The sequence below is a fragment of the Pelophylax lessonae genome (genome assembly GCF_965119305.1).
Source record: "Pelophylax lessonae genome assembly, chromosome: 1".
In the NCBI taxonomy this organism is placed as follows: Eukaryota; Metazoa; Chordata; class Amphibia; order Anura; family Ranidae; genus Pelophylax; species Pelophylax lessonae.
The window spans coordinates 798690741-798714855 of record NC_138768.1 but is presented as its reverse complement, the minus strand read 5'-3'; the positions used below and the strand labels follow the sequence as shown (position 1 = coordinate 798714855).

General features: G+C 41.5%; 1 protein-coding gene across 2 annotated transcripts in view; it reads right to left on the bottom strand.

The window, feature by feature from the left end:
- The window catches only part of SORCS2 (sortilin related VPS10 domain containing receptor 2), a 1364824-nt gene that overhangs the window by 41329 nt on the left and 1299380 nt on the right, over nucleotides 1-24115 (bottom strand). For both annotated transcript variants that reach the window (XM_082243140.1, XM_082243141.1), the window contains exons 20-21: nucleotides 6960-7093; nucleotides 3096-3219 (exon numbers count right to left, since the gene is read on the bottom strand). In XM_082243140.1, the coding sequence (XP_082099266.1) occupies nucleotides 3096-3219; nucleotides 6960-7093 (258 nt within the window). The remainder of the gene's footprint in view (nucleotides 1-3095; nucleotides 3220-6959; nucleotides 7094-24115) is intronic.

Genomic DNA, 24115 nt, shown 5'->3' with positions numbered 1-24115 from the left:
TTTGCTACAATTTAAAGTAGTGAGTGTACAGATTGTATAACAGTGTAAATTTGCTGTCCCCTCACAATAACTCAACACACAGCAATTAATGTCTAAACCACTGGCAACAAAAGTGAGCACACCCCTAAGTGAAAATGTCCAAATTGGGCCCAATTAGCCATTTTCCCTCCCCGATGTAATGTGACTCATTAGTGTTACAAGGTCTCAGGTGTGAGTGGGGAGCAGGTCTGTTAAATTTGTTGTTATCTCTCTCACTCTCTCATACTGGTCACTGGAAGTTCAACATGGCACCTCATGGCGAAGAACTCCCTGAGAATCTGAAAAAAAGAACTGTTGCTCTACATAAAGATGGCCTAGGCTATAGGAAGATTGCCAATACCCTGAAACTGAGCTGCAGAACTGTGGCCAAGACCATACAGTGGTTTAACAAGACAGGTTCCAATCAGAACAGGTCTCGCCATGGTCAACCAAAGAAGTTGAGTGCACGTGCTCAGCATCATATCCAGAGGTTGTCTTTGGGAAATAGATGTATGAGTGCTGCCAGCATTGCTTCAGGGGTTGAAGGGATGGGGGGTCAGCCTGTCAGTACTCAGACCATACACCGCACACTGTATTAAATTGGTCTGCATGGCTGTTGTCCCTGAAGGAATTCTCTTCTAAAGATGATGCACAAGAAAGCCCGCAAACAGTTTGCCAAGGACAAGCAGACTAAGGACATGGGTTACTGGAACCATGTCCTGTGGTCTGATGAGACCAAGATAAACGTATTTGGTTCAGATGGTGTCAAGCGTGTGTGGCGGCAACCAGGTGAGGAGTACACAGACAAGTGTGTCTTGCCTATAGTCAAGCATGGTGTTGGGAGTGTCATGGTCTGGGGCTACATGAGTGCTACATGGGAGCTACAGTTCATTGAGGGAACCATGAATGCCAACATGTACTGTGACATACTAAAGCAAAGCATGATTCCCTCCCTTTGGACACTGGGCCGGAGGGCAGTATTTCAACATGATAACGACCCCAAACATGCCTCCAAGATAACCACTGCCTCGCTAAAGAAGCCAAAGGTAAAGGTCATGGATTGGATAAGCATGTATCCAGACCTAAACCCTATTAAGCATCTGTGGGGCATCCTCAAATGGAAGATGGTGGAGCGTAAGGTCTCTAGCATCTACCAACTCCGTGATGTTGTCATGGAGGAGTGGAAGAGGACTCCAGTGGTAAGCTGTGAAGCTCTGGTAAACTCCATGCCCAAGAAGGTTAAGGCAGTGCTGGAAAATAATTGTGGCCACACAAAATATTGAAACTTTGGGCCCAATTTGCATATTGTCACTTAGGGGTGTACTCACTTTTGTTGCCAGTGGTTTAGAAATTAATGGCTGTGTGTTGAGTTATTTTGAGGGGACAGAAAATTTACACTGTTATACAATCTGTACACTCACTACTTTACATTGTAGCAAAGTGTCATTTCTTCAGTGTTGTCACATGAAAAGATTTAATAAAATATAAAAGTGAGGGATGTACTCACCTTTGTGAGATACTGTATATTTATATATATCTTTATCTCAGCAATTACTGCATTTAGCACTTTACAGCATTCTTATAGCACGTTTAGCGTCATGCATTCAATTGTTCAAATTATTCATGTATTTGGAAGTTTGAGCAAGCGCTGTTAATATTTATAGTGTACAGTACAGCATACAGAGTGAAGTGGTCATGACTAAAAAATATACAGCCAATTGTAAAAAGTCAAGTGTTCGGAATTATATAATGTATAGTGCAGTAAATGGGGGGTAGTAGTCAGGAGTACGTACTGTATGGCATGGCAAAAAGATTAGAGGCATCAGGATTATGTACAATTCAGTGTACAATACCTACATCTGACCACTATACTATGTATGTAGTGATGTATAGTAAAACTGTTTCCTGCTGTATGTTACATACTTACAATATGGCTGCTGCATTCTGTATGCTGGACTGTACACTGCATTCTCCTGACCACTGCACCCTGTGTGTTGGACTTCAGATGACCACTGCACTTTGTACATTGTATACTCTGACCTGCACTATATATATTATATTACAGTTAAATTCCTCTGACCAAAGTGTTCATTATCTCAACAGCTGCTAGTTGCAAAGTAGTCCTGGCAATTTTAACAGTGTTCCTTTTACGGCACAATAGGCTCAGAAAAGTGTGAGCTCTCTGTCTAGATTTTGTATGCAGAAAAGCACATGAAATTAACACATTTTTAGTGCTGGTCTCTCACTAGTGGCACATTAATTAAAGCATATTTGATTGTTTCAAAGGATTGTGCCATAAGTATGTTATATATACAACAAGCAGGCTCCGGTTCTCTTAAACTATGCCCCTTTAAACCCCTCCCATTGTAAGCACAGTGTGGCCACACCCACCATTTACAGCCATGTAGTGCATAATATATGCCACAACATTGATATTCCTGGGGTGCAAAAATCCTAACAATGCTCCTAAAGCCAGTCATACATTGAGTTTCATTCAGTTTAGCAGGGACCAGCTGAGATTCAATCCAAGTATGGGCAGGCTGATTGTACCCAAATCTATTTATCTATTGACTTGGGTACAACCAGCCTGTCAGTTTTTCAACATGCGATTAGCAGTAATCATTGTGTTCTCACAACACAATGCTCCCCCCCCCCCAATGCCACACCCATTCGCCGGCAGAACACTATAGCAATGTGGGGGGGATTCCCACATCAACCGTTGATGGAGAAAATCAAATCATCTATGGCCTGCTTAAAGCTCGAGGTGGGGAGAGGAAACTAGATTCCCTTCTAAAGTCTTCTACTGTAAAAGAGTGGTGTAATTTTGCCTGGCTGTTCTGTGTGGTAGGGTTCTGTAAAAAAAACTGAAACTAATTCTTTAACAATTAAAAAAATCCCAGTAGCTCAACTTTACCTGTAATGTACAGGTAAGGCACCTACCTGAAGGTGTGTGACTGCTTTGCTTGCCATGAAGTCAAACACCATAAGTTACTGTGCTCATTTACAATAAATGTTAGTAACATTTCTCTTATCTCTGTACGTAATTGCAGCTGTAATAAAATAAAATTTTGTCTCACCAAAAACACGGACAACTTTGGAGTCTTGCAGCATGGAGTTCAGGTAGAGAACCTGCACTGTTACCCTGAACTCTCCAGCATCACCAAACCTGGTCACAAGGTAACTGTCCAGTGTCAAGAAAGGCTGCAAAATAATAAAACAATGAGATATCACCAGCACTCCCCTGCAATCATATACACTTTTTCTTAGTGCAATCAGTTAAGCCAACGTTTCGGGTCCATGCAAGATCCCTTTCTCAAGGTGGCATAGTGAGGTTGCACAACAAGAGACAACATGAGATGTGACAAAGCATTGTGCTGCTTCCTAGGGCCCACCCAAACTTCTGCCCAAAAAAAATAAAAACTGAGGACAATAGACTATATACGGCTGAGTTTACCTAAACATTCATTACCACTTTTCTTACCACAGGTCACTGAAACCTACATATCTGAACCAAATAAGGCAATATCAATATGTGTTCTTTATAACAATACGTGCAGCGCTAATGAATCACGAGTATTACCTGTGATATAAATGATAACTACACACAAAATATATCATAATATTTGGAAACGTGTAAAAACTTTGTGTAAAAAATACATTAGGTGATTATTGAAAAATCTAATATAGTTATATATAGTGACTAATACCACCACAGATATATTGAGTATACTCGTGTAGGTCTTCGGACATTAGTGACATCAATAAATGTTATATAGTGAACTGAATGGTTGCACAACAAACCACATGGATGTGACAAAACACTCAAAAATTATAAAAACGAAATTAAAAATAAAGTCCATAAACTTAAAAAGTCCAAACAGGTATGTGAAAGGCAAATCTTTAAAACATGTTCCAAGTGGATACTGGATAAAAACCCATGATCAAAGATTACTGCTGTGAAGAAATCCACCACCACCAACATAAAGGGGGCTTACTGGAACAAGTGGACCCAGGTTGGCATCCGCATAATGGGTCAACATAAGCAATGGTGTATGAACACCTAGTAGGGGAGAACGGAGGTGTAGTCTCTCCCACCACTCTCCGCACGGCTTTCCGCACACCAAAATACTCCACATCCTCCCTCTATAGAATGACTCAATAGGGGGTTGGCAGCATCACAGTCAAGCGCAGATCAATTCTTCTCTAGCAACACTCAGTGGATATGTCATCCAGATAGCTGCACAGCCATAATGTCACCTTTGGTAACAACTGTGATTTAGCGGGCATCAATCCCAATCCCAATTCCTTTCTTTCCCTCCTCACCTGGTAGGACCAAGCAGCACCCCGTACCTGGCTGAAATAAACTTGTGGCCTTCCACCTGTTGCTCCCTAGGTGCAGACCCTACTGTACGGACCCATAAATAGGCTTCTTGCATGGGTGTTATGGCTGGCATTGGGATTGATGCCCGCTAAATCACAGTCACTAATCACATGGGGTATAATGCTTTAGTACATTCATCTACAGACTGTGGTCAGTAAAGGGTTAAAGGAGAGGGTTAAAGGAAAGAGTTAAATTCTTCCCCTCCACCCTTTGCATCAACCATCACAGCAATTATTATAACTGCATAAATGATATAATTATACCTCAAACTACACTAAAAATCAGTTTTCACTACAGGCCTGTTTTTAGCCAATGCAAGGCTTATTCCCTTGGCACAGGATTTGCGCACACGGCAACTACAACTACATCCTTATCCTCAGCTCAGCTATCAGTCTCTTTTACTAAAAGGCCTGCTGTGAGGTTGGCTTCCCTTTCCTAAGAGGGCCCAGGGCAAATGTTCTTATTCCCTTTTAATTAAACTAGACTTACATTTCATTATTAAATCCAAGAACAGGTGGCCAGTTCCTGGGGCAACAAGGTAACATGAAGCATCAAAACACAACATTACACTTTAATTGTATGCAGACCCCTGTAGAGATCTGCAGGTGAACCCAGCAACAGAACTGAAGTGGAGAATTAACAAGTCTCAGTTTAACTTTAAAAAAGGTTCTTAATCAATGAATTATCCAATTCCACAAATTGCTGTTTGATTTGCCTTCTGCAGTTACATAATCTTTATGAGAATCCATTATATCAGAGAACTGGAACACATGACGACCCAACTCTAAATGTTTTGTCTGACCAGGAACAAAGAGTGGGTGCCATTTCTGTTGGTATAACCCTTTTTATAAAAACACATTAAAATCACTTTATGCCCACCTGATGTAAAATACTTAGGATTTTGTCATTTTAAGTTTGGTATATAATATTGTAATAAATTAATTTCTTTTTATTTTCATACTCTGTAGTGATCTTGTTTTGTACATCATGGAAAACTCTAAGTGCCGGTTCACATATGTGCGACTGCGGCGATCGCATGTAATGTCGGAGCGCACTGCTCCTTCATTACATGCGATCGGCTGTGCGGTGCGAGTTCAGCCATACACTTTGTATGGCTAAATTCGCACTGCACCCGCAGCAAAGACGCACAGGACCCTTTTTTTGCAGCCGCATCAGGATCGGATCGCACAGTGGTTCACACTTGTGCGATCCGATCCCGTGCGAACTGTAAGATCGCACTGCGATATGCGATCAAAGTGAGGGTGTCGTTAACATTTCATTGATACCGTCGGATTCTTGAGGAAAGCCTGCTGCCCTCTGCCAGAAGGTTGTCAATGGGAATGAGGTTAACCTTCCAACATGACAATGACCCAAAGCACACAGCAACAATTACTACACAGTGATTGAAGGAGAAAAAGGTGAATGTCCTTGCGTGGCTTAGTCAGAGCCCAGACATAAACCCCATTGAAAATCTGTGCAATGACTTGAAGACTGCAGTCCACAAATGGACACCATCAAATTTAACTGAACTTAAGCAGTTCTGCAAAGAAGAGTGGGCAAATATTGCAAAGTCTTGATGTGCAAAGTTAGTAGAGACATATTTCAACAGACTAAAGGCTGCAATTAAAGCAAAAGGTGGTTTAACAAAATACTGACACAAGGGGGTGATTGTTTTTCCAACTCAGGGATTCTGTTTTTGATTTTTTGTTTATTTGTTTCTGACATGTTGGTGTTATATCTTTCACATGGATGTTATACATTGCAGCTGGATAAAACAAAAACTGTATCTGTCTTAATTTCAGGCTGCAGAGCAACAAAATGGGAAAGTATCCCAAGAGGTTAGAAGACAGGCAGGCTGCCAACTTACTTTTGTTGGGGGGAGCTGAGCTACAGAAAGAAGGTAAAAGGAAAGCTAAGAAGCTTCTATAAAAGATGAGTATGAATTATTTCCCAGTGCCCACAGCTACAGAGGTGAGTGAGGGTTTGTTTTAAAGTCTATTTACTGCTCCAGGCTCCTTCAGAAAAAAAAAAAAGTCAGCATTTACAAACACTGAAGATGCTGACTTTTAATATTAGGACACTTACCTGTCCAGGCATCCAGTGGTGTCCTCACCTGAGCCGATTATTCATTCAGCTATCAGGTGCTGGCACCACCATCTTGTCTAAGGGAAACCGGTAGTGAAACCTTGCGGCTTCACAGCCGGTTTCCTACTACGCATGCATGAAGCATGCTGCGCTTTGTGATGGGGCTGCAGTCTTCTGGGACCTGTAAAGTGTCCCAGAAGGCTGCAGGGGAAGGAAGGGGGGGCTGAACTTCGCTGTGGCGAACTGGGCTGGAAGTGGGAGTGGGTATCTGTCACAACCAGGTACCTGCTCCCCCCTCCTTCCCAAAAGGTAACAAATGTGGCAGCGGTGGGGGGCTGGGGGGAGGAGGCAGACAAGTGGAGCTTCTCCTTTTGGGTGGCACTCCACCGTAAGAATATGTAAAAATGTAAATGTCCACAGCCTGGATACAGTTCTACTTTCATTTATGTCAACAAAGTAACGTAGAAGGCCTCACCTGTAGATTATCACCAATCCACCAGTAATAGACAGAGAGGTTGGCATTGTTTGGCTGGATCACAGCCGACAAATTCACTGCTTGGTTTTTGCCGGCCACTGGCACTACTTCAAGATGAACGGCTTGGAGAGGAGCTGCAAAACAATTAATACAGCTCATTTTTTAACAAATACTTTCCACAGCATGGCATCATTCGAACATTCTCTTGTTAAAGGAAAGCTGTCTAGCAAAAGCGAAAAATCAATTCCACTGCCTGCGACTTGCATTTAAATGGGTCAGAGAAGACAACTCCAATGCAGTTTTAGAAAAACAACCCCCCCCCCCCTTTCTGCAAAAAAGGATATTCGTGTCTCTGTCAGGCTCATGTGAAAGTCAATTTTTGAACCTGTTTTATAAAGATTTTGATTTCTTGGAATGTTATAGACAGGCAGGCCTCACCCAAGACAAAGGAAATCATTTAGCCAGGCTAAGATTCACACATTTTTTCCATAGGATTTCATAATAAAAATGTGTGAATCTTAAGTGAAAGTTGTGTGACCATTGAGTAACACCATTAATAGGCAGACCTCTGAACGTTTGTTTTTCACAATATTGTTATAGCAAAGCAATGCAACAATGGCAATGTTGGCAATCAAGTGGCAACTGTGACATCCTCATTTTTGTGGCCACAGTCCAGAAATGATCTATATATATACAGTGGGTACGGAAAGTATTCAGACCCCCTTAAATTTTTCACTCTTTGTTATATTGCAGCCATTTGCTAAAATCATTTAAGTTCATTCTTCTTCCTCATGAATGTACACATAGCACCCCATACTGACAGAAAAACACAGAATTGTTGACATTGTTGCAGATTTATTAAAAAAGAAAAACTGAAATATCACATGGTCCTAAGTATTCAGACCCTTTGCTCAGTATTTAGTAGAAGCCCCCTTTTGATCTAATACAGCCAGGAGTCTTTTTGGGAAAGATGCAACAAGTCTTTCACACCTGGATTTGGGGATCCTCTGCCATTCCTCCTTGCAGATCCTCTCCAGTTCTGTCAGGTTGGATGGTAAACGTTGGTGGACAGCCATTTTTAGGTCTCTCCAGAGATGCTCAATTGGGTTTAAGTCAGGTCTCTGGCTGGGCCATTCAAGAACAGTCACAGAGTTGTTGTGAAGCCACTCCTTCGTTATTTTAGCTGTGTGCTTAGGGTCATTGTCTTGTTGGAAGGTAAACCTTCGGCCCAGTCTGAGGTCCAGAGCACTCTGGAGAAGGTTTTTGTCCAGGATATCCCTGTACTTGGCCGCATGCATCTTTCCCTCGATTGCAACCAGTCGTCCTGTCCCTGCAGCAGAAAAACACCCCCACAGCATGATGCTGCCACCACCATTCTTCACTGTTGGGACTGTATTGGACAGGTGATGAGCAGTGCCTGGTTTTCTCCACACATACCGCTTAGAATTAAGGCCAAAAAGTTCTATTTTGGTCTCATCAGACCAGAGAATCTTATTTCTCACCATCTTGGAGTCCTTCAGGTGTTTTTTAGCAAACTCCATGCGGGCTTTCATGTGTCTTACACTGAGGAGAGGCTTCCGTCGGGCCACTCTGCCATAAAGCCCCGACAGGTGGAAGGCTGCAGTGATGGTTGACTTTCTACAACTTTCTCCCATCTCCTGACTGCATCTCTGGAGCTCAGCCACAGTGATCTTTGGGTTCTTCTTTACCTCTCTCACCAAGGCTCTTCTTCCCCGATAGCTCAGTTTGGCCGGACAGCCAGCTCTAGGAAGGGTTCTGGTCGTCCCAAACGTCTTCCATTTGAGGATTATGGAGGCCACTGTGCTCTTAGGAACCTTAAGTGCAGCAGAAATCTTTTTGTAACCTTGGCCAGATCTGTGCCTTGCCACAATTCTGTCTCTGAGCTCTTCAGGCATTTCCTTTGACCTCATGATTCTCATTTGCTCTGACATGCATTGTGATCTGGAAGGTCTTATATAGACAGGTGTGTGGCTTTCCTAATCAAGTCCAATCAGTATAATCAAACACAGCTGGACTCAAATGAAGGTGTAGAACCATCTCAAGGATGATCAGAAGAAATGGAAAGCACCTGAGTTAAATATAGGAGTGTCACAGCAAAGGGTCTGAATACTTAGGACCATGTGATATTTCAGTTTTTCTTTTTTAATAAATCTGCAACAATGTCAACAATTCTGTGTTTTTCTGTCAGTATGGGGTGCTATGTGTACATTCATGAGGAAGAAGAATGAACTTAAATGAATTTAGCAAATGGCTGCAATATAACAAAGAGTGAAAAATTTAAGGGGGTCTGAATACTTTCCGTACCCACTGTATATATATATATATATATATATATATATATATGTACAGTATCTTACAAAAGTGAGTACACCCCCAACATTTTTGTAAATATTTTATTATATCTTTTCATGTGACAACACTGAGGAAATGACACTTTGCTACAATGTAAAGTAGTGAGTGTACAGCTTGTATAACAGTGTAAATTTTCTGTCCCCTCAAAATAACTCAACAGTACACACATTCATGTCTAAACTGCTGGCAACAAAAGTACACCCCTAGGTGTCCAAATTGGGCCCAAAATGTGAATAATTTGTGTGCCAATCATTATTTTTCCAGCACTGCCTTAACTCCAATTAGCCATTTTCCCTCCCCGTGTCATGTGACTCGTTAGTGTTACAAGGTCTCAGGTGTGAATGGGGAGCAGGTGTGTTAAATTTGGTGTTATTGCTCTCACTCTCTCATACTGGTCGCTGGAAGTTCAACATGGCACCTCATGGCAAAGAAATCTCTGAGGATCTGAAAAAAGAATTGTTGCTCTACATAAAGATGGCTTAGGCTATAAGATTGCTAAGACTCTTAAACTGAGCTGCAGCACAGTGGCCAAGAGTAGACCATACACCGGTTTAACTGGACAGATTCCACTCAGGTTGGGATAAAAGCAAGTCAACTAGCTTTTCAGAAGATGGAGAGCAATGGTCATCCCATTATGTCTCTTAAGAAAGCTATTACCTCATGCTGGTCTAATGATAAAGAAGAAGGTTTTCTCATCAGTTTTTTAGTGCTAACTTTGTGCAAAAGAGCTAGGTGAACATAAACGACCAGAAGAAGTCATGCAGATGAGACATATTCTTAGTTTCCAAGCTTGTTCCAATGGGGAGATTAACTAAAACTGGAACGCTCAGAATCTGGTTCAGTTCTGCATGGCAGCCAATCAGCTTCTAACTTCAGCTTGTTCAATTAAGCTTTGACAATAAAACCTGGAAGGTGATTGGTTTCTATGCAGAGCTGCACCAGATTGTTCATGTTCCAGTCCTAGTAAATCCTCCCCGGTGTCTAATGCTCCAGTTGGTGCAATCATGCCTTTGAAGTTCCAAAAAGGTGACAAACTAACAGTACTCAGTATAAAAACATTTTAGCACTAGAAATTAATCTACATATCCCTGTTGTTAAAACCCAACTACAACTTCCTTTTTTAATTAAAGTTCAGAACCTCTGTTGGATTTTATTGCTGTCACTGACCATACTAAGACAATTTCTCATCATTGCCTCCATGGTCACTGGGGCAGGAAACACTTGAACATATGTAGCGCCCTCTTAGTTAGGTACTAGGTTAGGCAAATTTAGTTCTGGCACACTGTAATCAGTGTAGCTGAGTTTGATTGTCCTAGCTTGTTCTGTGTTACAGTGGCTGTAGAATTAACTGCTTTCTCCTGTCTACTTCAATGCTTTTGGGATATAGTTGGCTGGAAGAGTCTAATGGTCAGTGGTTTATTATTTATGTATCCCTTGCCAATCTCTGGGGTGTTTGCCCAGAGGGCTGCTGGGAGAAAGTATAAATACTCTGAGACTTGTAGCAGGAGTGGTTTATCGAGGCCTCAGCTGCCCTAGCTGGAGGCCTATTCTACTGACAGTTTGCTGAAGTTGACTGAGGGCTGACTGAGGGCTGTCATACCACTGGAAGAAAGTGTCTGAAAGATACAGTAAGGAGGCAACCAAGGGAATTAGTGAGTACAGACTGGTGTGATTGATCCTAGAAGCTGTGCTGCTGCCATCTCTCTTATGCTAGAGTCAGAGTGCTTAAAGGGGACATTGTGTATGGTGTTCTACAGAGCTCAGTCTATTTAATTCTTACTGAAACTTTGCTTAGATGTTCAAGGGGAATAATAATCTCCTTATATTGCTACTACAAAGTGCAGTCCATCATTTATTTGTGCAAGGGCTTCACAGTTCTAAAGGAGAGAGAGTTTAGTGTCCTCAGATTTATACTAGAGGTTACTGGAGTATCCTACAATTACCCACTATAGATCCAAGTTCAAGTTTGCATTAAAGCATCAAAAAAGCATACCCCTAGACTGAGTCTGAAGAGTGATCATAATTGCGTGCCTGGCTGCGGGGCAATTACTAGGAAAAGGACCCCGGGCATCTACTTAGCAGCTCCTTTAGGGGTAGCGCTACACATAATAATGTGTAGGTGAATCTATGTCAATATTTTACGGTTCTCTGTGTCCCTGTTGGACAGAATCCGTTCACTTTTTAAGTGGTCACAGAGACAGAACCAGCAATAAAAATCTAATATAGGTTCTATCCTCTCAACATTCTCTGCAAAATTACAAAAAAGTTTTTGCTGGAAATTGCCTTTAATTAAAATCTAAAGGGATGTCCGCTAAATTTAGTTGGAATTTTTGACCATCTCTGTTTTACTATTATCTACTTCTCCCACAGCTGAATTATGCTTAAGTTTCTCACTTAATTAGTCATTGCAATCACTGCATGAAGTCTGGAGATTATCTTATATTAGACTTTAGTTCCAGGTCTGTAATTGCATAGTTTGTGCAAGAGCTAATTACATGATAAGTGCTCTCCTTTTTAAGTGGCCAGAGTCTTCATCCGGCAGAGCTAATGATATGATTAATATCTTGGCAGCAGGTGATTGATAACAGTTCCAGATTATTGATGAACTCCATCCATGTTGGAATGGTGACACACCCTGTCAGGTTAGGTTTCTGAGAACTTGTAAGGTTATACACTCCATATGGAAACACTATTGCGCAAATGAAAATAGTTTTCAAAGGCAGGGTGACATCACTGGCTAACATTCATAGTTTGTGCATAACATCTTGAATCATTTAAGGCAACAAACTGTACTCGTGTAATGAGAAAACTGTATAACGGTGGGAGAGGATGAGATAGATGATCACACTGAATAACTCAAAGTTGCTTTAAATGTAAGACTGGTCTATCTAAAAACTGACTTAGCCATGGGCAGGGTGGTCTTAAGGGGGTTTCCATATGCAACAAGAAACCAATTCCTTAGACTGGTCAATTTGGTCCGTTCTAAAAGATACAATATATAATGCCAAAGGGTAATTCTTTTTGTATTCTTTGATAGCATTGTATCTTTTTAAGAATTTCCCTTTGGCCACTTTATAAAAATAGCTTAAAAATAGTAGAAAGCACCTGTAGTAATTCCCCAAGGTGGTGAGCAGTCGGCTTGTGGCGTCCTCCTAACACCTAACACCTGAACAATCATGTAGATAAAAGAAAGCCAGCAGCTCGATCCTCCGCAACTAATATATTTAATAATCCATATGGTACAAAATATGACAGGGTTTACGTGTTTCGGCCTGTAGCCTTATTGATAGCCATAGCTATGACTATGATTAGGGCTACACACCAAAATGTGTAAGCCCTTTATTATTGTGTACCACACCCAGATTAATAAATGTATTCACTGTGAAAGATCAAGCTGTCAGCTTTATTCTACTATATTAAAATAGTTGGTGCAATTAAGCAAGGCTAGATGCTTTGTATTAAAAAAGTTGTGCAGCTCAGAAAATGCAACATTACACCTGCATACAAGCATACATAAAATTAATGCATATTAAAGCCAAACTCCAGGAATGATCTGTGCTGCGTATTTACATTATTCCAGCTTGGTACAATGTAAGTATGCATATCTTATACTAATAGTCTGCTGGAGGAATTGGAAGACTCTATAGTAGTTGGCGCTACTACAGTGATAGCCACAAACTTTCTGGTCCTGCTTGGGTTCTGTGGCTTCCCTTCTTCTCATTGACCACAGCGGTGTTGCTTGCTCAACACTGATACAATTCATAAGATTTTTTTCAATGAATATGATGATTGAACAAGGAGCAGAGGTAATGTCACATTCCCCACCACATCCAATCAGAAAACACTTGTATTGATTAAAAACCCCCAAAAAATACAAGGCATTCTATGAATGGAGGCAGTGCCAAGCAAGCAACCCCTTGTGGTTAGTCTGCAGAGGGGAAGCCACTGGCATAGAACCAAAGTAGAACCTGGAAGATTGCGGCTATCACTGTAGTAGCTCTGACTACTATAGTGATTTCCAGCTTTCCCAGTGGCCCATCACGTATGAGATACAGTTTGCATTACTTACATTGTGCAAAGCTGGACTAATCTAAGCAAGCATTACAAATAATTCCTGTAGTTCTACTTTAACTTAATGCATTAAGCAACTGGGCAAAACATTGAAAGCATATAAAAGATAGAAATTAATCCAAGATTGTGCAGTGTGGCAGAGCTGTATAAATCTCATAACTGGATGGACAAAAATACAAATCTTTGGCAGGTAAAATGGCTCCTTTATACAGTGCCTTGCGAAAGTATTCGGCCCCCTTGAACTTTGCAACCTTTTGCCACATTTCAGGCTTCAAACATAAAGATATAAAACTGTCATTTTTTGTGAAGAATCAACAACAAGTGGGACACAATCATGAAGTGGAACGAAATTTATTGGATATTTCAAACTTTAACAAATAAGAAAAACTGAAAAATTGGGCGTGCAAAATTATTCAGCCCCTTTACTTTCAGTGCAGCAAACTCTCTCCAGAAGTTCAGTGAGGATCTCTGAATGATCCAATGTTGACCTAAATGACTAATGATGATAAATAGAATCCACCTGTGTGTAATCAAGTCTCCGTATAAATGCACCTGCACTGTGATAGTCTCAGATGTCCGTTTAAAGTGCAGAGAGCATCATGAAGAACAAGGAACACACCAGGCAGGTCCGAGATACTGTTGTGGAGACATTTAAAGCCGGATTTGGATACAAAAAGATTTCCCAAGCTTTAAACATCCCAAGGAGCACTGTGCAAGCGATAATATTGAAATGGAAGGAGTATCAGACCACTGCAAATCTACGAACAGCTGGCCGTCCCTCTAAACTTTCAGCTCATACAAGGAGAAGACTGATCAGAGATGCAGCCAAGAGGCCCATGATCACTCTGGGTGAACTGCAGAGATCTACAGCTGAGGTGGGAGACTCTGTCCATAGGACAACAATCAGTCGTATACTGCACAAATCTGGCCTTTATGGAAGAGTGGCAAGAAGAAAGCCATTTCTTAAAGATATCCATAAAAAGTGTTGTTTAAAGTTTGCCACAAGCCACCTGGGAGACACACCAAACATGTGGAAGAAGGTGCTCTGGTCAGATGAAACCAAAATCAAACTTTTTGGCAACAATGCAAAACGTTATGTTTGGCGTAAAAGCAACACAGCTCATCACCCTGAACACACCATCCCCACTGTCAAACATGGTGGTGGCAGCATCATGGTTTGGGCCTGCTTTTCTTCAGCAGGGACAGGGAAGATGGTTAAAATTGATGGGAAGATGGATGGAGCCAAATACAGGACCATTCTGGAAGAAAACTTGATGGAATCTGCAAAAGACCTGAGATTGGGACGGAGATTCGTCTTCCAACAAGACAATGATCCAAAACATAAAGCAAAATCTACAATGGAATGGTTCAGAAATAAACATATCCAGGTGTTAGAATGGCCAATTCAAAGTCCAGACCTGAATCCAATCGAGAATCTGTGGAAAGAACTGAAAACTGCTGTTCACAAACGCTCTCCATCCAACCTCACTGAGCTCGAGCTGTTTTGCAAGGAGGAATGGGCAAAAATTTCAGTCTCTCGATGTGCAAAACTGATAGAGACATACCCCAAGCGACTTACAGCTGTAATCGCAGCAAAAGGTGGCGTTACAAAGTATTAACTTAAGGGGGCTGAATAATTTTGCACGCCCAATTTTTCAGTTTTTTATTTGTTAAAAAAGTTTGAAATATCCAATAAATTTCATTCCACTTCATGATTGTGTCCCACTTGTTGTTGATTCTTCACAAAAAATTACAGTTTTATATCTTTATGTTTGAAGCCTGAAATGTGGCAAAAGGTTGAAAAGTTCAAGGGGGCCGAATACTTTCGCAAGGCACTGTATGTATTTAGAAGTTTGCCTGGAGTTCAGCTTTAACGTAAAAACCCCTTTGCATACTAGCCTGGGGTTCTTCTTTACATAAAATGCAAACATTGCATACATACTATATAATATTAACATGTGTTTTACAATGAATAAAACAGATTACACACAGTCTAGCAATAAAACACACAAGAAATCTCCTTTTTCCAGAATACAATGAAATACATAAAATATCAATGAATATGCCCATGCCCTGCAATATTTCTAGACAGCCTTCATTGTATTAACATATGCTTTGATTTAATGTCCTTATGTGTGCAGTCTTGGATTAAATAACAGAGATGTAATTTGCTGGCAGAACGTACCACTGGTAGAGCCAACAAAGAAACACACTCCCAATAATTATTTGGCTGCTCGTGGAATACACTCATACAATTACTCACGCGCTTCGAGGCTCTATATTGTTTTATTTCTCTATTAGAAATCATCTAATTAAAAGGGTTATTTTAAGCAGCGGCTGTAGTAAGCTGCTAAGATTAGGCAGTTGTAAGATGGTTTATATTTCATATTAGAAAATGTTTATTTTCTATTGTAATAAAAGGACTAGTAAAACTGTAACATATACTCTGTTCCTACAAAATAAATACTCATCTCATTTAGGAGTAAAGTAAAAGAAAGCCAAGTGATGTGATAGAGGAGAGCACATGTGGTCAGCCGATGGTGTGAAAGCCCATTATTTGCTTGAAGGTGCGTAGACGTGGCCATTAAGACCCATGCCAATGGCTGGAGTGGGTACAGAGCTCACAGCTGAGTGGTAGGAGAGCCACACACTGCCAAGATTTTCATCAAGGCAAGTGCAAGTGAATTATTACTAAGGGGGTCCTGGATAGAACCTGTGCAATATCCTCCGCTATACGTACTTAGTCTGCAAACTTGTCCTGAAAACAATTATTTTAATTTCCTGATATTTGTTACCAGCTACATCCTGGAATTTTACCCCTTTTATTTGCTGTAAAAGCTGTTTACATCCCTACCAACTATTGTCTATGAACCTTGTTACACTTTAACTCTTCTACACATACACATTTGTTTGTGTTTTGTAGGTTTTAGTAGTTTGAATTGGTTAATTTTTTAAATCTGGCATTAACTGTCAATTCTGCACATACTCAATGACAGTTGCAGAAGAATTTCAAGCATGGCATATTTTAACATAGTCTTACATTGGTCCACCTTGGACCAATGAAACTATGTATATACCATACCTGGGCAATGCCCCTGGAAACTGAAAACCACTGACGTAGACACTGCTACTTCAATGATCGTCAATTGCTACCAGGTCCTGTGTTAAGTGGCCGGCCTAATGCATTGTGAATACAGAAGGTCGGCCACTCAGCACAGGCGCCATTCAGAGAACGCTTTGCATTTTTTGAATGAATGCAAAGCATTCTCTGATTGGACGATTTCCAGAATCCAGAGGCATCGACCAGGTATAGTATACGCCAGTCAGCAATAACTTTATGGCCACTGAGAGGTGAAGTGTATAACATTGATTATCTCATTAGAATGGCAGGTGAAAGTCAGTGAGATATAGTAGGCAGCAAGTAAACATGTTGTCCCTGAAGTTGATGTGTTCAAAGCAGGGAAAAAGTATATTGCAATTTGTTTTGTAGAGACTGTGCAGCCGCAGACCTGTCATGGTACCCATGATGACCCATGTCAACAGTCATAAGAACCTACAATGCATACATGAGCATTAAAAATGGACCACAGAGCAAGGGCAGAAGATGGTCTGGTCTGAAGAACCACCTTTTCTTTTACATCATGTGGATGGAGGAGTGAGTGTGCGTTGCACCTGCTTCCTGGGGAAGAGATGGCACCAAGATGCAGTTTGGGAAAAAAGGAAATCAGCAGAGGCATTGTGAAGATTTTAGGCAATGTTTTGCTAGGAAACCTTGGGTCCTACCATTCATGTGGATGTCACTTTGAAGTACCACCTACCTAAACATCGTTGTTTACCAAGTACACCCCTTCATGGAAATGGTTTTCCTTGATGGCAATGGCCTCTTTCAGCAGAATAATGTATCCTGCCAAACTGAAAAAATGGTTCAAGAGTGGTTTGAGGAACATAAGAGCATGTTCAAAGTATTGACTAGGGCTCAAAATTCTCCAGATCTCAATCCATACAAGCATTTGTGGGGTGGGCTGGAAAAACAAGTCTCCCACCTCGTAAGTACAGGACTTATAGGATCTGCTACTGATGGCTTGCTGCCAGATACCACACAGCATACTTTCAGAGGTCTAGTGGTGTCCATACTTTGACGGGCCAGTGCTGTTTTGGCAGCAGAAGGGGGACCTACTTAATATAATGTGGGTGGTCATAACATTATCGATGTTCGGTGTAAACATAGTTACACCTAGACCAATGTAACTATGTAAAAATATATAATGCCTGGAATTCTGCTTTACCATACATAATAAAGGAAGGCAAGATGAAGAGCCAAAATGAGGGCAACCCTGTTTTCATTTTTTTTAAAAAGTGAAAATAAGGATTTTTTTAAATTCAAGGGCCAAGTGAGGAAATCTATAACAAAAAGAGAAGGTTTCATAAAGGAAAATAAATAAATCCACTGTAAGTCCACTGTATATTACAATGTATCCATCCCCACTTCCTTAACCCATAATCTAATATATAAAAGTATCCATTAACACTTTAAGGATAGGTTCAGCTTTTCATAAAAAAATGAAAAGGTAAACTAATTGCAAATATCCTGATCACTCCTCTGGAACCCATTGCATAAAGTGGCTGTCCTAAACCATACACCACAACCCCAGAGTGAGTATATATCATAATGCTCCGAAGGGCAAACATTCAGTGGTCAGCACCACCACATTACATTGCTGACCAATGAGAAATGCATCTTTGGTCAGCATGGCCAAATTGTCATGTTGACCAATGAGCTCTTGCCTTTGAAAGCATTGTGATGTATTATGGTGGGTAGTCAGGATATCTGGAGTTACTTCACCTTCTAATACTAGAACTCTACCTAAATCTAAACCCTCTAGACTTTACCAAAGCCAGAACACTGAAGATGGGTCTTCCAGCATGACAATGACCCAAAACAGACCGCCAAGGCAACAAAGGAGTTTCTCAAGAAGAAACACATTAAGTTCATAGAATGGCCTAGCCAGTCTCCAGACCTTAATCCTATAGCAAATTTATGGAGGGAGCCAAAACTTTGAGTTGCCAAGAAACCCTAAGGACTTATAGAAGAAATGTAAAGAAGAGTGTACCAAAATCCCTCCGGAGATGTGTGCAAACCTGGCAATCAACTACAAGAAACACCTCTGTGCTTTCCAATAAAGGGTTTCCCCACCAAATACAAAGTCCAGTTTTGCTTGGGGATCAAATACTTATTGTACTCACTGAACTGCAACTCAATCTATAAAATTTGTATCATGTGTGATTTTGTGGTTGATATTCTGTCTATATAATTTAAAATACACCTATGTTAAAAATTATAGACCCTTCATTTCTTTTTAAGTGGGCAAACTTACAAAATCTGCAGCGGATGAGATAATTATTTTCCCCACTGTATATATATATATATATATATATATATATATATATATATATATATATACATATATCCCCATTGGAAAGATTCTGCTCACTTGCTGTTCTGGTGACTACATACAAAGTTGGAGAAAATTGGGAGCCAACGGTGAGAAAAAACTCTTCTTTGCTCGATCCTAAACTAATGGAAAAAGTTTGGGATGGAGTTACACTATAACTATTTCTGTTAAACTTGTGCTTTAGTAGTTCCTGAAAACGAACGAATAATTTGAATCCTGAATTCTGTCGGGCATAAGAAATGTATTAAACTTATGCAAATAATATAAAGAAGACATCTTCAGCTATTGCCTTGGCTGATTTCCTCAGGGTATCACAAAACATTATGTTTGCATAGATCAAGAGAGCCAATTGTATTTATAGGTTTCTGTGAATTAGAAGACAAAAGTCAACGCTGTATGAGGAAACGGTTGCTGTGATGCTGTAAAATTACTGTCATTTTAATTTGCGCTGAGATTTTTTCGGCTTACCGTCAGGGGATGTTTTTGGAATGAGCCTATGACTAATTCATGTATAAACAGCTTCCTGAAACAGTTCCCATATGTTTTTGTGAACGAGGCTGTCTCTTTATTTCCCTGAATGCAGACTGCTTTACAGTATGGATCAACTTGTTCTAGAGAAAGTGGTACAAACTCTTCCATCTAATGCACTCTGCAGGCTCTGAATTAAAAGGCTTTTTTTCTAGCTGATTTCATCTAAAAAAGTTACATCACACTGCAATGGAACACACACAGCCGGAGGGGACTGTTCACATGCAATCCAACACGGCTGCGACAAGTCGAATTGATAGGTAGCACCGCCTGTCAAACTGGTGTGTACCGCAACTGAGAGTCAAACACTTGGCTTGTGGTTGCAGCGCATTAGTGCCATTGTAAATTGCTGTCTGGGGATATATATATATACAGTATATATATATATATAGTGCCTTGCGAAAGTATTCGGCCCCCTTGAACTTTGCGACCTTTTGCCACATTTCAGGCTTCAAACATAAAGATATAAAACTGTAATCTTTTGTGAAGAATCAACAACAAGTGGGACACAATCATGAAGTGGAACTAAATTTATAGGATATTTCAAACTTTTTTAATAAATAAAAAACTGAAAAATTGGGCGTGCAAAATTATTCAGCCCCCTTAAGTTAATACTTTGTAGCGCCGCCTTTTGCTGCGATTACAGCTGTAAGTCGCTTGGGGTATGTCTCTATCAGTTTTGCACATCGAGAGACTGAAATTTTTGCCCATTCCTCCTTGCAAAACAGCTCGAGCTCAGTGAGGTTGGATGGAGAGCATTTGTGAACAGCAGTTTTCAGTTCTTTCCACAGATTCTCGATTGGATTCAGGTCTGGACTTTGACTTGGCCATTCTAATACCTGGATGTGTTTATTTGTGAACCATTCCATTGTAGATTTTGCTTTATGTATTGGATCATTGTCTTGTTGGAAGACAAATCTCCGTCCCAGTCTCAGGTCTTTTGCAGACTCCATCAGGTTTTCTTCCAGAATGGTCCTGTATTTGGCTCATCCATCTTCCCATCAATTTACACATCTTCCCTGTCCCTGCTGAAGAAAAGCAGGCCCAAACCATGATGCTGCCACCACCATGTTTGACAGTGGGGATGGTGTGTTCAGGGTGATGAGCTGTGTTGCTTTTACGCCAAACATAACGTTTTGCATTGTTGCCAAAAAGTTCAATTTTGGTTTCATCTGACCAGAGCACCTTCTTCCACATGTTTGGTGTGTCTCCCAGGTGGCTTGTGGCAAACTTTAAACAACACTTTTTATGGATATCTTTAAGAAATGGCTTTCTTCTTGCCACTCTTCCATAAAGGTCAGATTTGTGCAGTATACGACTGATTGTTGTCCTATGGACAGAGTCTCTCACCTCAGCTGTAGATCTCTGCAGTTCATCCAGAGTGATCATGGGCCTCTTGGCTGCATCTCTGATCAGTCTTCTCCTTGTATGAGCTGAAAGTTTAGAGGGACGGCCAGGTCTTCGTAGATTTGTAGTGGTCTGATACTCCTTCCATTTCAATATTATCGCTTGCACAGTGCTCCTTGGGATGCTTAAAGCTTGGGAAATCTTTTTGTATCCAAATCCGGCTTTAAACTTCTCCACAACAGTATCTCGGACCTGCCTGGTGTGTTCCTTGTTCTTCATGATGCTCTCTGCGCTTTAAACTGACCTCTGAGACTATCACAGTGCAGGTGCATTTATACGGAGACTTGATTACACACAGGTGGATTCTATTTATCATCATTAGTCATTTAGGTCAACATTGGATCATTCAGAGATCCTCACTGAACTTCTGGAGAGAGTTTGCTGCACTGAAAGTAAAGGGGCTGAATAATTTTGCACGCCCAATTTTTCAGTTTTTTATTTGTTAGCAAAGTTTGAAATATCCAATAAATTTCGTTCCACTTCATGATTGTGTCCCACTTGTTGTTGATTCTTCACAAAAAATTACAGTTTTATATCTTTATGCTTGAAGCCGGAAATGTGGCAAAAGGTCGCAAAGTTCAAGGGGGCCGAATACTTTCGCAAGGCACTGTATATATATATATTAGAGATAGACCGATATGTTTTTTTCAGGGCCGATACCGATATTTTGGTCACAACGTATCGGTATCGGCCAATATGGGCCTATATTTTGTACATTTAAAGCTTTGAAAAATAAGGACAGTTTTTGACACAAATCTGGTACTGAACATGTTAATTTTTGTTTAATGCTTAATGGCTAGCTTGCTGGCACCCTGTGGTGGGTGGCTGGCTGGCACCCTGTGGTGGGTGGCTGGCTGGCACCCTGTGGTGGGTGGCTGTCTGTCTGGCACCCTGTGGTGGATGGCTGGCTGGCACCCTGTGGTGGGTGGTTGGCTGGCTGGCTGGCACCCTGTGGTGGGTGGCTGGCTGGAACCCTGTGGTAGGTGGATGGCTGGCACAGGGGCTGTGGGTGGCTGCCTGTCTGGCACCCTGTATGTGGGTGCCTGGCTGTCTGGCACCCTGTGGTGGGTGGCTGGCTGTCTGGCACCCTGTGGTGGGTGGGTGGCTGGCACAGGGACTGTGGGTGGCTGGCTGGTACAGGGCCTGTGGGTGGCTTGCTGGTACAGGGCCTGTGGGTGGCTGGCTGGTACAGGGCCTGTGGCTGGCAGGTACAGGGCCTGTGGGTGGCTGGCTGGTACAGGGCCTGTGGGTGACTGGCTGGCTCGCTGGTACAGTGCATGTGGCTGGCTGGCTGGCACCAGGCTGCTGTGGGTGGGTGTATGGCTGTGATACACTCCCACGAGACTAGTCCAGATTCCAGACGAGGCTGTCCAAGGTGAGGGAGGCGGCCTAAGAAGGCAGAATGACGTCACAAAAATATCGGCAATATCGGCCAGTTACAGGGCCGATACTGATATTTTCGGAAAGTGCTTGTCGGCCCCTGATATATCCGCCTTGCCGATAATCGGTCTATACCTAATATATATAAATCATAACTATGACAAAAACCTGGAGAGTGGACTTCTGTAAACATTTATGCCATTTTTTCTAAATTGCTGACTCTTGTTTCCAGTCTTTTGAGTAGTACTGTTATAATATTCTAAGTTTAAATATCTTATCCCAATGTTTAATTTAAACTCTGCAGAAATGCTTAGAAGCTAATTGGTTTGTACAGGCAACCAGAAATGTCCTTTTTAGCACACTTTTCATAAGCACCTTAGTATTTGGCTTTGTGCAGCCTTCACATTTTTTAGCTTTGAAAGCAAAATTATTTAAAGACACGACCCACAATTTGACCTCAATAATGGTCAAAAAAGAAGTGAAAAGTAATATCTGCTGATCTTGCCAGAAACCTTGTCAGGTGAAAACCTCCTGTGCTCTCTGCCTGTGCTGACTGTTATCAGTTACACTGTTCTTAGCTATTGCTGAGGACTACAGAACCTTTCTATGTATGTTATAAAGAAGAGGAAAGGGGAGGTTTCTGTAGTCATGTCTTTATTATTTGTCATAATGCAGAAGGATCAATAAGTAGGGATGCACCCATACCAGTTTTGTAAGACTGAATACGAGTATCAATACTTTTTCTCAAGTACTTGCCAATACCAATCACAATACCTATTTTTAGTGTCATGTGACAGTTTTTTAGGGCTCATTCACACCATACATGCATGAAAACTGATGAGAAAACAACACAGATTTCACTTGCAGAGATATGAGTTTCACATCAGTTTTCATGTGCATTTCAGTAAGTTTTTCCAGCTTTTTACATATGTGCGAGCCGGCCGCGGTGCGATTTAATAAAGGAGTCCTGTGCAATTTCAGTCTGGTTCAGGTGCGAATTCTAAACTCATACACTACAATTTGCATTGGAATCGCACCTGAACTGCTGATGGGAATCAAACCATCATACCAATCGCACTGCAAACCGGCCCGCACATATGTGAGTAGAGTCTGAAGGTATTGGTTTTAGTATCCAGGCATTTGTATAAGTACAAGTACTCGTATAAATGTTTAGTATCCACACCAATGCTGAGACACCGGTATAGATGCAACGCTATTAATAAGCATGGTCCCCCTAAGACAGGAAGTGTGTTACTTTTACAGAATCACCAGATAAAATTGAAGGAAAAACCCCCGAAAAATAAGAAAACGAATGTGGCTGCTACACCTAAGGACTGGTCAGCTGTAATATCAGAGACGTAACTAGAAGCTTCAGGGCCCGGTGCAAGAAACCATGAAGGGCCCCGACCCTGGCAGGGGCCCTTTCCTCTGAGTTCCGGGCCCTCAATCTCCATCTCTGCAGCCTCAGCTGCACAGAATGAATGGACAGGGGTGGTGGTGTGACAGATAACTAGTATGATGGGGGGTAATGTGACAGGAGGGGGGCAGTGTAACAATGGGGCAGTGTGACAGAGGCAGTATGATGGGGGAAGTGTGATTAGAGGGGGCAGTATGATGGGGGTATTGTGACAGGAACAAAGCAGTATGACAAGTGGGGGGGGGGGCAGTGTGACAGGTGGGGGGGCAGATGTTACAGGAAAAGGGTATCTGAGAAGTATGACAGGAGGGGGGAGTGTGATACGATGGGGCACTGTGAAAGAAGGGTGGCAGTGTGACAAAAAGGGGCAGTATGATGGGGGGAGTGTGATGGGGGGGGGCAGTATGACAGGGGAGGCAGTGAGATAAGAGGGGGAGAGATATTGTGGCAAGGGGGCAGAGTGACAGGAAAAGGGTACCTGGGAAGTATGACAGGAGGGGGGCAGTGTGATAAGAGGGAAGCAGTGT